Source organism: Balaenoptera acutorostrata, chromosome 1 (assembly GCF_949987535.1).
Source record: "Balaenoptera acutorostrata chromosome 1, mBalAcu1.1, whole genome shotgun sequence".
Classification (NCBI taxonomy): Eukaryota; Metazoa; Chordata; class Mammalia; order Artiodactyla; family Balaenopteridae; genus Balaenoptera; species Balaenoptera acutorostrata.
Window position 1 is genome coordinate 119,196,612 of NC_080064.1, and position 14,722 is coordinate 119,211,333.

The window sequence follows — 14,722 nt, forward strand, 5'->3', positions numbered from 1 at the left end:
GGGCCTGGAGTCTGTTTTTTCAGTTTTCCCAATGCCTCATTAATTATCTGTACCCCTCAATAAATACTTCGTATTTAAACAAGCTAGAGTAGATTATCTTTTTTGCAGTTAAGAACTCTATGTGCTCATCTTTGAATGAGGAGTAATCTAAGTAATCTATCTAGATCTGGTGTTTGTCCATAAATATGGGGATAGAGTCTTTTTGCTTCTCCCTCATTGTCCACTTAAATGCTATTATTTTCCTCCCAGATCTTAAGCAGAAAGGCTAGTTTGCATTAACAAAGATTGAATTTTAACAAAACAATTCACACAAAACAGCACATTATAAATATAAAATGTAGAAAATAATAAAATGAGCATCCCTGTATTTCAACACCCTGCTCAAGAAAGAAACAGAACAGAAGAAGCCTTCTATGTTTCTCTCTTTGATGCATTTCTCTCCTTCCCAATAAGGAGTCTTATTTTGGATTTTATCTTTATTATTCCTTTGGCTTTTATAAATTTCACTACATGTGTATGTGTTATCAAATAATATTATTTGTATTTTCACACTTTTAAAGTTTATACAACTGGTATCAGGTGGTATGTATTCTTTTGCAACTAGCATTTTTTCCACTAAATATTATTTTTATGGAATTCATTTGTGTTGAAACACCGAGCTAAGAATGGTATTCTGAAGATTTAAAACAGTTACAAGAATATATGTTTCAAATATTCTCTATTATTCTTTAATTATATATATAGATAAGTGTGTTTATGTATCTTATAAAACTGATTTCCGGGTAATGTAAGGGCAAATACTATGTCAAATCTTTCTACTCATCTCCAAATTAGCTGATTTTTAATAATTGTTGGTTTTGTTTTATACAGCTGTCACTAGCTAAATGATGCCGCTACCTGAACCCTGGTTTAACATAGGGGAAATCCATCAAATTCCTCCAATTCCTTTCCAATAAATTGATAGTCATTAGGTAACTTGTCTCAATAAGCAGAAAACTTTTTCCTAAAATTAGGAAAGGATGGGTGTTGATACTGAATCCCTTGTCATCTTCTGTGGAACTAACAACAATTTTATTAACTCTCTTTTATTAACAGTTTTTTCTAGCGTTTAAAATATTGTCTAAGGTTTTATATATTATATATTTATATATTTCTCTATATTGTTATATATTATATATTATACAAAAATCATATATTGGAATGACATGTATAATTAGGTTGACCTCAGCCATTCAGGCTGGATGAGGCAACATAATGTGGTGGTTAAACACAAGGGCTCTGTTGTACTTCCTGTGTTTGTTTGAATCTTGGCTCTCTGTCTCAGTTTCCTCATCTGTAAAAGGGGATAATGATGATAATTACAATTCCCAAATGAGTTAATAAATGTTTAGAATGGTGCCTGGCAATGCACAAGCATTAATTATTCATTTTATTAGTAAAACAAATTTTAATGCCCATGGTGGGAGGATGTTTGGGATTAAAAAACAAAAACAAAACCTTGTCACAGGAAAGGAAGGTGAAATAAAACATGGATGGAAAAAGAGAACAACTGCACCTCAGTCATCCCTTAGCCCCCGATTTTTCTTATGCTTCAGTGCCAGAGTGCCAGCAGAGGCCACAACACCTGGCTGATGCCTTCATTGTGACCTATTACTTCCTGCCTGCTCTCTCTGTTATTCCCTGACTCTCTTGGTGCCAAGATTGCGTGGAGGCTGCAGTTCCCACAAGTGGCCACAAACAAGGGTGACTACAGAGGTGTACTGAGTAGTGGTGGGTAGCCACTGTCTTGGGGGACCAAACACTGGGCACTTATTAACTGGACCATGGTTCAGGTAGCCCTGTCCTGGGAGACGTACAGGGACAGGGACCTATATCCAGGACCTGCAGTAGGCTGGCTTAAATTAGACCTGCAGGTTGGGAGGCATTGAGTGGCCTCCTTGGAAGTGACTGCCTACAGTTTCTTAGAGTTGGCCAGCAGTGGTATGGGGTGGGTTTCTAGGGTGCCTAGGGAGAGCCAAAGCAGAACCCAGAGGATGATTCTTTCTGAGGAGTTAATTGGTATGGCACTGACCACTCAGAATAGTGACTAGCTATATATTTCCCTCATTGTAACAGGATCAATTGCATTTCAGAAGTTTCCTGTTGTTTTTTCTCTAACAGATTTAACAGAAAATATTGTTTAACACATATGCTAAACATTGATGGTTAGTATAGTATTCCTTTTCCCAAGTGCACATGTAAAACCTTGAGCATTTGATAATTCTGGTATGTTATATTTTTATTACTACTAAGTATTTTTCAATTTTCATTCAATTTCTCTTTGATCCATGAGTTATTTAAAAACAGGTGTTTTTAAAATTTCCAAATACGTGAGGCTTTCAAAAGTTATTTTTTGTACAGTAATTGCTTTCTGAGTTAAACTTCATTCTGTTCAAAGATACATATGTAGTAGTGCCAATTCCATGAGTACGTTAAGACTTGTTTTATGGACTCATACAAAGTCAATTTCCATAAATATTCCAGGTGCATTTGAGAAGAAAGTATAACCAATAATTATTGGTGGCAGAGTTCTCTCTCTATATATATATCTATTAAATCAAGCTTGTTAAATGTGTTTATATGCTTTTTTTTTCCTTCTGCTTGACCTATCAAATGCTGAGAGAAGTATGTTGAATTCTCCCACTGTGGTGATGGGTTTGTCAATTTTCCTCTTGGTATAATAATTCTTGCTTTTATATTTTAATGCTATTTTAATAGATACATATGTGTTTAGAATTATTATATGTTCATCGTGAGTTTAATCTTTTATTAGCATATGGTGACCATATTCATCCCTAGTGAGGCATTATTTCTTAAACTTTATTTTGTCTGATATTATTGATATATAGCTATATACCAACTACCAACTTTCTTTTCATTAGAATATTCCGGACATATCTTTAGCAATTCTTTTACATTCAGTCTTTCTGTTTATGTTTTAATGTCATTCTTCTAAACAAAATAAAATGTATTTTAAAAATCCACTTTTGTCTTTAACTGGCAAGTTTTCTCCAGTTATATTTATTGTGATTACTGATATATTTTGGATTTATTTACCACCCCATTTTGTACTTTCTTTTTGCCTCAGTTTTTCTTTGACTCTTTTTTCCCCCTTCTTTTGGATTGCTGTAATGTGTACATGCAAAGTGAAGCATAGGAAATATATGTATATTTAGAATAAACTTGAAAGTTATTTTTAGTTTTTGCAGCCAATCCAATAAAGGAGATGAAGATGAGAGTAGTGAGTCCCAAACTTGGACTTCACAGAGGAGTAAAAATTTCCCGCAAATGCTGGTGACCAATACAGGGTTGCCAACTTTTTATTTTGCCAAGTTAGGAAATTGATAAAACAATCGCAGCCACATCAACTATCATCTATCCTCATCATCATTTTATAAAGGAAAGGACATTTAAAAACAAAACTTTAAAGTGTGAAAAAGCAATGCCAGCTTAGAGGTCATTTAGCAAACTTATCTGAGATACACACACATACATATATATAATTTATGCACATACATCTCTATATTTGTGTGTATTCTCATTTCACTGGAAATCATTGAAAACTTTGACCTGCACCAAAACTGGAACCCAATAATTAAGAGGATGGCGGTGCAGAAGGAAGAAGAAGTTTCTATGTGGAGGGTTCAGAGGCGCCCTGGGGCTTGGACAACAGAGAAAATGGCTGCTTATGTGTGCTTGGGTGCGGCGAGGAACCGGTGTGGTAGCCGGGTTGGGTATGCCTGGGGTGGAGGTGATGTGATTCACGAAGCCCGTGGCTGTTAAATGGCCCAAGAACAAAGAGAGGAGCTTCTCTCTAAGCTGGAGAGAAGAGGAGAAACTTATCAGGCCCAGCACTGACCAGGATCCCTAGGTTGATTATGTTGGATAAAGGGCCTCGGGTAGTTGGACGTGGATTATGTCAGAGTGAAAGTCCTTAAATTACAGGCATTTATAAATCCTGTGTCCTGTCTGGGTGCCTAATATGCTAGTAGAAACCTTTCAAAACAGCTGGGGTTGAAGATTAATTTTGTTATGTTACGCTCCCTTACTTAGATATAACATTTTGCCGGACATGACTGGACATGTGGCGCAGTATTTTAAAATTTCACGATAATAAGCTTATTATAAGTTATTATAAGACTCGCGCACGTACACATGAATGCATAAATTGTCTAGATCAGCAAAAAAGTATATTGATATACTTCTCAGAGCAAAACCAAGTGAATTCGTGAACCCACAGAGAGCATTCATTTTGGGTTCCCCAAAGACCCTTCGTTCATTCGTTCTGTCCCAGATCTAAGCAGGTGCTAGCGTAGGTGCTAGGGAAAAAGACCTGCTTCTCTCGGGGCTACTAACTGTCCTGGTGCGCTGAAACGTGATGGCTCCACCGGTTCCTATGCCAGCCTCAACCAGAATTTTTTTGAAAACGCAGAGAACACTACGGGGTTATTCGTCAGTGAACTGACTTGGTAATAAGAAGCTTTCCTGTTTGTCTCTGTGGCGCAATCGGTTAGCGCGTTCGGCTGTTAACCGAAAGGTTGGTGGTTCGAGCCCACCCAGAGACGGGAGTTACATCCTTTTGAACCCCGGGACGTATCACGGTGTCACTCCACTCAGGCTGCGTCCAGCCTACCACGTGCTTTGCTAGCAGTTTCGAGTCCACGTAATTAACGTTGCAACTACTGATACAATTTTTACTTGCTCTAGTAAGGTTCTACTAAAATTGCATCATGAAACTGACGCTTTAAAAATACTTACCAGCCAGAGGAAGTGAGTATTCATAATCTCAAACTGAAATATTTTATCCAACCTCTGCCTGCGTTGCCTTTGTACTTGTATTTCCTAACTCGTGAAACGGGCGTTTCCAGACCCTGGGCCCTTAGTCATGCTACGTCCTGCTGGTTACCAATTTTTGGAGAACCTACCTTCTAAATATTGGAATAACCATCTTCCTCTTCAGCCTGCTGACATTTACTTCCTCATTACTTATCCCTTCGGTTACTGAAATAACTACCTAGCTGCCTAGGCAGTTTCCTGTCTTCAGCTGTCCTCTCCTTTCCAGCCTCCATGTAGCTGCCAGAGAAGCTTTCTTTAGAAAAGACCTGTTTAAAATCCCTCAATGGCCTGCAGGGTAGACTACAACCTTAGCTTGGAAGGCAGTGCCTTTCATAATCTGGCCCCTGAACCCTCTCCTCTGCTTCACTGACTCTTCAGAATTGAACAGAACCAAACTGCTTTCTTGACCCCCTTCTCTGGCTTTTGAATCTTTGCCCATGGGCCTTCAGCGTTTCTCCTTTTTGCCTGGCAAACTCCTAGTCATCCATCAACACAACACCAAAAATTAAGCCTCTTTTCTGCAGCCCTTTCTTCATTCTCTCTTTATTTACGTTTTGTTTTTTTTTTTTTTCTCACTAAGAATGAAAGTTCCTCCAGGGAATGACCCTGGGTCGTTCATCTTGGTATCTTCAGCACCTAAACTCAAGCTTGGCACATTGTAAATACTAAATAAATGTGAACTGAATGTTCAGCATTTCTAGATGCCCTTGTCTGATGTCTGAATCTCATCTAATATTCCTATACCAAGCTTGAATTGTCTTGGCATAAAGCTCATAACTGACACAATTAGGCTGGCCAGATACCTCTGCCCAGGCCCCACCTCCTTCCTAGCTCTTTCCTGCCCCATGCTCTAAAACTACCTCTAATTCTCATTCATCCTCCTATCCAATACCACCTATGAAATTTTCCCTTTGCCCCGTTGTCCCAACAAGATTTGGTGAATTAGCAAGCTGACTAATTCATATGAATTGTGGTGAGATGGTTGCTGAGACGAGAGGGGTTCCTCATCAACCCAAACTGATCCCTGTGTAACCGAAAGTGGGGTCAGGCTGCTCGCCACTCAAAAGCTAGTAAAGAGGCAAGGTTGGTGGAAAGGAAAGTTTGCTTTATTTTGGATGCCGGCAACCTGGGGGGAGGGGTGGACCCTGTCCAAAGGCCGACTCCCCTCACTGACAATCAGTGGGCAAGAGATTTTATAGGCTGAGGGAGGGGGGCTACATGCAGAAACAGCACAGTCAGCTCTGACAGTCGTCTTGAAATTGGTCATGGGTGGTCTAAGCAGCGTCATCTTGATTGTTTTAAGTACCGTTCTACCGTTCGTCTTCAGTTTGAGGGTCGGTTTGTTCCCATTTCCTTGAGGCCAATTCTTGGAATTGTGGCAGCTTTTGTCATGGCTACAATCTGGACATCATGTAGTTAACTCTTTCCACCTGGTCGGGGTTTCAGTATCTATAAGACAGCTCACAGGAAATGGCTCAGAATATTATCTATAGCCTTTGAGAAAGAACTAAAGGTCCTTGACTATGCTTAATGACTAAACTATTATAATTTGGTCTCCTTTGACTGTTTTCCTTTGTTTCTGCATTTTCTCACTTCTCTGATTAAACTTAGTCTTTGGCTAAAGTTCTTCCACAGACAAAAGGCAGGCAGAGGACATGGGGGACAAGGACCATAGGGTCCTGCTTCATTTCACTGATAGAATTTTGGACAATGGGAGGAAAAAAGGATTTTTTCATTCTTGTTTTATTACCATGGTTTTTCCATTTTCTGTCTGACAGTAGAAGCAGGATCTTGTAAAATGCCTTGCTGAAATCAAGAAATGGTTCTATTTAAAACTTCTGAAACACAAAGAGAGATAGCTAAAGCTTTCTTCTATAGGCAGTGATTGCCTTCTCCACCTCTACTCCATTGTTACTGACATGCTGAGGGATTTCAAAGTTTCATAATTTAACTCAGTAGAGTTTAGTACATTTAATATTGGTTATCCAACATCTGTTTAAAGGATGATGTGATCAAAGCTATATGTGAATTTGATACTAAAACGGAAAAGCTGGTTTTATAGTCCCTGCCACTGCTCTCTAATTCTCACTCTTGTGCCCAGTAAAAGCATTCTCACCTCCTACCCATTCCTTCCTGTGCAGTTGTGGTTGACTTCTTCTCATGCTTCCTCTGTTTGGATGCGGAGGTATCTCTGTTCACTGAGCTTAATCTGGGACAGCAATGTTGCTCTCCTTCCAATGGCTTTATTCTGTGCTTTCTTTTCTAAATCCTCCAACCCCTACACCCCTTCCTGGACCATTTCCTACTCATGACATTAAGAGGGTTGATCATCGTATACTTGCAGACCATCCCAATTCTGACATGGGCTCCCCTGAAAAACTCTATTCTGCATCACCTCTGTGATTTTCTTTTACCTCTACCATGGCTCATATTCTAGGAAGACAGCCCAGGTGGTGGTCTTCTCTGGTCTTTCCTGGACTACACTGCTCTTTCTTAGCCACCCCCTTCATTGGTTCTGCTGTCTCCCCTAGACCCCCCAGACGTACCCGCAGTCGGTCTAGAAGGAGTTTTAGGGTGACTTGAAGGCAGCCAGCCCTGCAGCAACAGATGCAGACTACTATCCAGCTGGTTCTCAACCATGAATTCTCTTATTTACATATCCATTTATTTAAGGACAATATTCATACATCAAGGGTAATCATCAAGAGTCTGTATTGTTTCTTTGCTGGGACGGAATGGTTAGAATAGAGAAAGCATCCACTGTCGCTCTGAGACTTCTATTCCTGGTAATGCAGATGCTTACTGGGGCTTCACTGTTGGCACCTGAAGATCACAGTCCCTTCCTTTCCATAGGAGACCAAGAGAAAACAGAGTTGGGTGAAGGACCCTCAGCCTAGAGTCTGAGGTGTAATTTTCCTGCTGCTCCCAGAGATGCCTGTTGGGCATGGTGGGGCTGTGAATTTAGAAAGAGGTTCAGAGATGCTTCTTTTATCACCCCCATGGGACGGGGATGCTGCTTTTATTACCCTCATTTGGCCTGAGGGCCCTGAGTCCATGTGACTTTGCTATTCCTCCAGGCGTCCTTTGAGTTTCGAAGGTCTCTCTTCACAGAAAAATGCAGCCCCGTGTCCACTGCAAACAGGAGTCCCATCAACAGGAAGAAAGTGATTTGGTGCCAAGGTGGAAAGAATGACGAGCTGGATGGTGGACTTTCTTGACCTAATAGGAGAAGCAGAGGGATGAGAATAAAATGACATTTGTTAAGGCAGAAATTTGGAATAAACAGTGAGGTCATCGGTGGAAAGTCTTTCTGACACCTGCTAAGAGGCAGATTCTAAGGAATATGGGGGAGTCTGGCGGAAAACCATAGCTTCCTCCCACTGAGTCTGGGTCTTAATGCTACCTGAGCAAAAGTGTTTTCATGTTTGTTGGAGGTATGTGACATAGTGTTGAGCAAGGTAGGTTGTAGCTGGGTTTCGTGTGAAATTATGAAAGAAGTCAAAGTTGAAGTTGGTGTGAGAACACTATTTCTTAATTCAGTAACTTTCTCTTGTGTCTCAAAATAGTACTCATTGTTTTTACCCCACTAAAGGAAATCTAAAAAAAAAAAAAGTGAACCATTGAAATCTGCGACTTACCGTCAGAAAATTGATAATATTTCTTTATCACGGCTCAGTAACTAATAATCCAAAATGGAAAGAGGTAGAATTTGCTTGTTCTCAACCTCTTAGCCCTTAATATTGTTATTTTAAAGTCATTCCTCACTGTAGTCTACAAACTGGTAACAGTAGAGTGGATTTTTAGTCTCAATTTTTTTAACTCTTAATTTTGATTTAATTTCAAACTTAAAAAAAGGTTACCAGTAAAGTATAAATAACTCTCATATATTCTTTACCTAGATTTACTAATTGTTTGCATTTTGCCCCCATTTTCTTTATTATTTGCTTTCTCATTCTCTATTTGAGAGTATTTATTTTCAATTTAAATTGTGATGAAGTTATTTTTTATACAAATTATGGCACTGTTTTGTTAAAATCTCAGAAGATGTGTGGCTATCTTGCTGTCTTACTACATGTAAATTGCTTACAACAAACTTCTTAGTCTGATTACAGGTGGAAGTTTTGTGAAATTAGGAAGTCCAGGAGCACCGTGGCAGGGGATCTCTGACCCTGGAGGATGGTACTACAGAAAACTGGAGATGTTTTCTAAGTGACTTAGTGGAATTCAAAATTCTGTCATAGGACATTGGCGCCTGTCCAATCCTTTCATTTTATCTAGTGGTTCAGTATACAGGCTTTGAATCTTTGGTGTGCCCTTGGAGACACATTAATTACCCCCCTCTCTTTTTTCCACCTCAGTTACTTCATCTGTAGGGTCAATATTACCGATCTCTTAATGTTGTTGTGAGAGGTTACTATGATCATCAGACTAGTTGCATGTAAAGAAGCACTCAGCACCGTGTCCAGCACGTTGAAAGATGCCCAATAAATGTCAGCATGTCTTTGTTACAGAAGTGGAAACTGACGTTCAGAGAGTTTAACTGGCCACAGTTACATGGTTAATTAGCAGCAGAGCCAGAACACAGGTTATGGGTCTTTCTGTGAGAAAGTGAGGCACAACTGCCAGCTTCGCTTTTGGCTATGACTTGAGGCTTGGAGGGGAAAGGAGAACAGGTAAAGATGGGCCAGCATGATAGAGACAGATAACATTATGGATATAGTTTGAAAGACGTAAGTAAGGACAGGCGTATTTATGGGGGAGGAAATGTGACTTCTGCACCTGCTGTCACATTGCAGAGTGAATGATCCTTGTAAAGAAGTCTGTGGAATGGTCAGCAATCTCCTCCCAACTCATCTTCCCAGTGTGAATGCAGAGTCCCCACACATGGTGCTCTGGGCCCTTTAGATGTGCTCTGCACATCTCTTACCTTGAACAGTGATGTTCACAGCCTCTGAAGACTCGTTTTTCCTCCCGATAATCCCCCTGCAGAAGTAGGAGCCACTGTGTTCAAGTTTTGCTTCTGGAATGTAGAAGTCAGAATTCTGATAAGAAAACTTCTTGCCTTTGCCATTCTGGAAAAATTGAACCTTGATTACAGTAGTATTCTTCCAACTGTGACACTTCAGCTGAATGGGCTCTCCCTCCTGGACCACCCACCGAGAGGCCTGGAGCAACAGCCAGCCTGAAAGACACAAAGAGGACACAGGCCCAGGAGGCCTCAGCATTCAGTGCAAAGCTCTTGTGAAGGGGATGCTCACCACCCAGATCCTGGGGGATGATGGAAAGCCAGACTGGGAGCATCCTTACGTAGCTTTCTTTGGGAAAAAGCCAACTGGGCCCTGCAAGAGAACGCAAGTCACACCAAGAACTTTTTTTTTTTTTCTTTTGCTGTGTTGGGTCTTCGTTTCTGTGCGAGGGCTTTCTCTAGTTGCGGCAAGTGGGGGCCACTCTTCATCGCGGTGCGCGGGCCTCTCACTATCGCGGCCTCTCTTGTTGCGGAGCACAGGCTCCAGACGCGCAGGCTCAGTAATTGTGGCTCACGGGCCTAGTTGCTCCGCGGCATGTGGGATCTTCCCAGACCAGGGCTCGAACCCGTGTCCCCTGCATTGGCAGGCAGATTCTTAACCACTGCGCCACCAGGGAAGCCCCACACCAAGAACTTTTGTCTAATGGTGGAGAGAGAGACACACACACATGGTCAAAACATAAGGTTAGAGCATAGGGTCTCAGTGATGAGGCAGGTGAGAAGCAATTTGCAGTATCCTTAATGGCTACACTTGGATTTGTTATGGCAGGTAATAAGGAGCCATTGTAAGTTCTAGATCAAAGAGTAAAAATTGTATTAGAAAATGATGATTTGCCCAATTAAAGGAAAGGTAGACTTCAGAAGGAATGGACAGTTGTAGGAATATTGGAAGACTGTTGCAGCCAGTCAGGAAGAAGGTTACTGAGTGGCCACAGGAGCGGCTGCAGAAATCATGAAGGAGAACTCAATATAAAAGTCAGGGAGGGGGGGGTACTTCCTGGGTGGCGCAGTGGGTAAGAATCTGCCTGCCAATGCAGGGGACATGGGTTTGATCCCTGGTCCGGAAAGACCCCACATGCCGCGGAGCAACTAACCCCGTGCGCCACAACTACTGAGCCTGCGCTCTAGAGCCCGCAAGCCACAACTACTGAAACCCGGGTGCCACAACTACTGAAGCCCGTGTGCCTAGAGTCCGTGCTCCGCAACAAGAGAAGCCACTGCAATGAGAAGTCCGTGCACTGCAACAAAGAGTAGCCTCCGCTTGCCACAACTAGAGAAAGCCTGCGTGCAGCCAAAAAAGAAAAAAATTAAATTAAATCTTAAAAAAAAAAAAAAAAGTCACGGAGGGGGAAAAAAAGCATGCATGGTAGTGCTGATGGTAATTGGTGGTTTCTGAAGGGCCACAGCGTCTCAGCAAGGCCATCTTCATTACTGAGCACAGCCTCTGAGAGAGAGAAGTTTATGTCACCAAGACACTTTTTTCACAACTGCCTTGCCAAGTAACCAGGCTCAACACACACACAGAGAACTTGAAATTGTGGTCAGGAAGTTGGCCTGAATAATTAAAAATGATACTGCAGAGAAATTTTAAAATGACATGCGAAAACATTCATCAGACAATGTTAAGTTAAAAAGACAGAATACAAAAAGTAGGTATGCTCAGAAAAAAAGAAAAAACTTGGACTTAAATATTAACAGGGGTTACCTACGTAATCATATATGTGTATATATGGTCTGGTTTCTTTGAGGGGAACATTCTTGTTCCATTCTGGCTGTCATGGACTCAGTGAATGTCCATATGTACATTCGTTAAACTAATATTTTATTGAGCACTTACTATGTTGTGCAGACTGGGGATACCCAGATGACTAAGACACATCAAAGAATCTGTGATCTAGACATAGAAATAATTACAATACAGTGTGATAAGTGCTACAACAGGCTAAGAACAAAGGACTGAAGGACCAAAGAGAATGGAGCAAAGAAATTCTGCCCAAAGAAAGTAAGGAAAGCTTCTCAGAGAAGGAGATAAGTGAAATGGGTCCTAAAGAATGATCAGGAGTTTGCCTGGTGAAGTTAATGCTCTTGGTCACAGTTTAAAACAGTTCTCACTGATTAGACTTCTAAAGTCAGTTTCTAGAGCCAAGTTTAAGACAAACTAATAACTCCCAGATATGATTTATCTATTGCTTCCTGTTGGTAATTCCCCATTTTATTTGGTCGTAGGTGGCCATCTATCTCTCACCTAGCTAGATGATAGACATTCCTCTTTGTACCTCTGTAGACTGAGAACCATGTCAGCTAAGTGACACAGTCAGGCAAAGAAGCCAAGAAAATCAGCCTCAGATTCCATGGAATTCTGTTGCAGGTCCACCTTCATTAGGCCCTCCTTCCCCTCCAGACTTGTTCCACTCACATACATTATACAGATGGGGCAGCCATGAAAATAGAGTCAGGCTTACAAGGTGACGCTGCAGGTACCGGGCTATGTGGTGTGATTTCAGGGACACCAGGAGAGATCTCTGCCTCCAAAATACTTCTTCTACTTGCATCTAATGACTGGATTCTGTTAATACACAAAGACTTTGATTCCATGATGAATATGCAGGCTGAATGTGTATATATGTCTCTATTAGGAGAGATATCACATGGCCAAATTTATGCTGAAGTGTATATTTTGAGTGTGGCATTGATGGGAAGAGAGAGATAGATATTATGGTAAATTAGGGATGGCTTGCGGGGTAGCTTAGGGCATTGTGTGTCTGAGAGTGAGGAGATTGAGGTCCTAAAATGGATTCATTAATTTATTCAATAACTATTATTGAGCATCAGTGTCACGCCCTGACCTTCAGATGACACCATTCATGCTGTATGTATTCTATGTGAATGTTGATTCCTGGAATTGTGCAGTGCAGCAGCCCTGTAGTATATGCCAGGCTCTGACTTTTTACCTAAGGCCTACTTATAGCTAGGACTACAATTCTGATATAATTCAGTAGGACTACAGATCATCTCATCTTAGTTTTAAGCCCCAGGAACATCATCTTCTGGTGCTTCCCAAGTCTTTCAGGGCCTCTTGTTTTTCCATTTATTGGTGATTTCCCTTTTCCCCTTCACCTACTCACCAATGTAGACTTTTAGCTTCACCGGGTCGCTGAGTGTGGAGAGGCCTGTCTGACACTTGTAGTCTCCACTATCCTCAACTTTGGCACGTGTGATGAAGTAGCTGGAGGCCTGGTTTGAGATGAGCGTCCCATTGTGCCACCACTGTGTGGAATTGTCTCCAGGAGGGTAGTCCCCCTGGCACTTTAGAGTCACATGGTCATCCTTGAGCACCCGGTCCCATTGAGGGTCTAGGAGCACCACAGCCTTTGGGAGATCTGCCGAGGAGTCAAGAGAACGTAGATGAGGGCAGGGAAATGAGCCAGCCCTACACTGGCATTCCCAGGGAGGCTCAAAACCCATTGCAAACCGAGAGTTGGCAACTCAGCCTTAGCATAGCACTCAGTCTGAGCATATTGGCTTGGAGAGGCTTGGCCTCCTTCTTGGTCTCCCTTTATCTTGAGCAAAATTGGCCAGAGAAGCATAGGGCCAAGCCCTACTGTGTTGGGGGAATTACCCCTGCCAACCCCACATCAGCAATTTCCTATGCAAAGAACATTTCCTAATACCCTGTGGCTATTGCACATTTACATTCCTCACTTGACCCATCCAAGACCACGAAGCAAACTCACCAGTCTGCGTGCCAGCTGAAACTGTAAGAAAAAAGAGTGAAACGAATATTGAGTAGCAGCAGAGATCAGGGTGACTGGAGTGTGGAGTGAGTTTAAACTCCCCTGCCCACCTCTGCTCTGGGAGGCCTGTGTCCCCAAGAATCAAGGTAAATATAGTGGATAGCTCTCCCATTGCCTGTCCTCTGGTCTCCAACGTGTGTGCCTCCTACTCCCTTGTCCACCCAAACCCCTGTTTTCAACACCATTCCCTTACTCTGTGGTCCCCGTTCGAACTCCCAGATTAAGGGTACAGATCGAATGTCCCTGAATCAAGCCATAAAAACAAGCTCACCCCAAGTCCCCTGGAAAGGGAGGAAATTAAAAGACTTAGAGAGGAACACTGGAATGTGAGAATGGAAGAGACAGACCTTCAGGACCATCTCGTCCATACTCTTCAGTTTATAGGTAGACAAACTGAGACCCAGAGGGGTGAAGTAACGGAGACCTCACGTCCCCCTTCATCTCCTGATTATGCACAAATCAGGGCCAGCAATTCTCCACATCTCTAACGCTTGAAGCTTTGTCTTAGAAGCTAAATCTACATCCATAGACATGGTAAGGGGTCCTATCCCTTGGTAGGGGTCTCATCCCTTGCCTGAAAAGGGATGTCTGCTGAACCCAGGGCATCTTGAGCTCAACTCCGAGGCAGGGTGATTCTGACTTACCTAGAAGCAGCAGAGCCGTTGGTGGTAGCAGCTGCCACATGCTGTGCGTTAGAGTAGACAAGTCACCACAGATATCAGAGCCCTAAGGGGACCTGGTTGACTTGAAGAGGGGAAGTAAACAGCCTTTCTCCCCACCCCTCAAGCCTATTACTCATCAGTTTCCTTTTTTGGAAACGTCATTTGATTCCTGAATCTGAACTCTGACTAATGAAACCCCACTTCTCTGGTTTGGATCCACCCGCTGACACGAACAGGACAACAGGACCCTGGGAATGAGACTCAATAAGGAGGACATTCCCTGAGGGGGTCTCTTGTTCTACCTCAAAACTTCTCACTCTCCTGCTTGGCCCAGACCCATCTCCACCCAGCCAGGGCCTGCCTAC

General features: G+C 42.1%; 1 protein-coding gene and 1 non-coding gene across 2 annotated transcripts; one reads left to right on the forward strand and one right to left on the reverse strand.

Annotated features, from left to right (window-relative positions):
- Positions 1-4,530: 4,530 nt before the first annotated feature.
- TRNAN-GUU (transfer RNA asparagine (anticodon GUU)) lies at positions 4,531-4,604 on the forward strand. Its single transcript has one exon. It is a non-coding gene; the product is annotated as a tRNA-Asn (tRNA).
- A 1,369-nt stretch (positions 4,605-5,973) lies between these two features.
- LOC103008795 (low affinity immunoglobulin gamma Fc region receptor III-A-like) lies at positions 5,974-14,438 on the reverse strand. The gene is made up of 5 exons (XM_007171695.3): positions 14,340-14,438; positions 13,636-13,656; positions 13,027-13,281; positions 9,803-10,057; positions 5,974-8,094 (listed from the first exon to the last, which is right to left on the reverse strand). The coding sequence occupies exons 1-5, from the start codon at positions 14,377-14,379 to the stop codon at positions 7,904-7,906; spliced, it is 762 nt and encodes a 253-aa protein (XP_007171757.2). The 5' UTR covers positions 14,380-14,438; the 3' UTR covers positions 5,974-7,903.
- Between the last annotated feature and the right edge of the window lie 284 nt (positions 14,439-14,722).

Excerpts from the sequence above, each read along its gene's own strand:
- LOC103008795 (XM_007171695.3), bottom strand. The coding sequence starts at position 14,379 with ATGTGGCAGCTGCTACCACCAACGGCTCTGCTGCTTCTAG. Across the intron at positions 13,657-14,339 it reads AACGGCTCTGCTGCTTCTAG|TTTCAGCTGGCACGCAGACT; the intron begins GTAAGTCAGAAT and ends TTTTTCTTACAG. Across the intron at positions 13,282-13,635 it reads TTCAGCTGGCACGCAGACTG|ATCTCCCAAAGGCTGTGGTG; the intron begins GTGAGTTTGCTT and ends ACTCCTCGGCAG.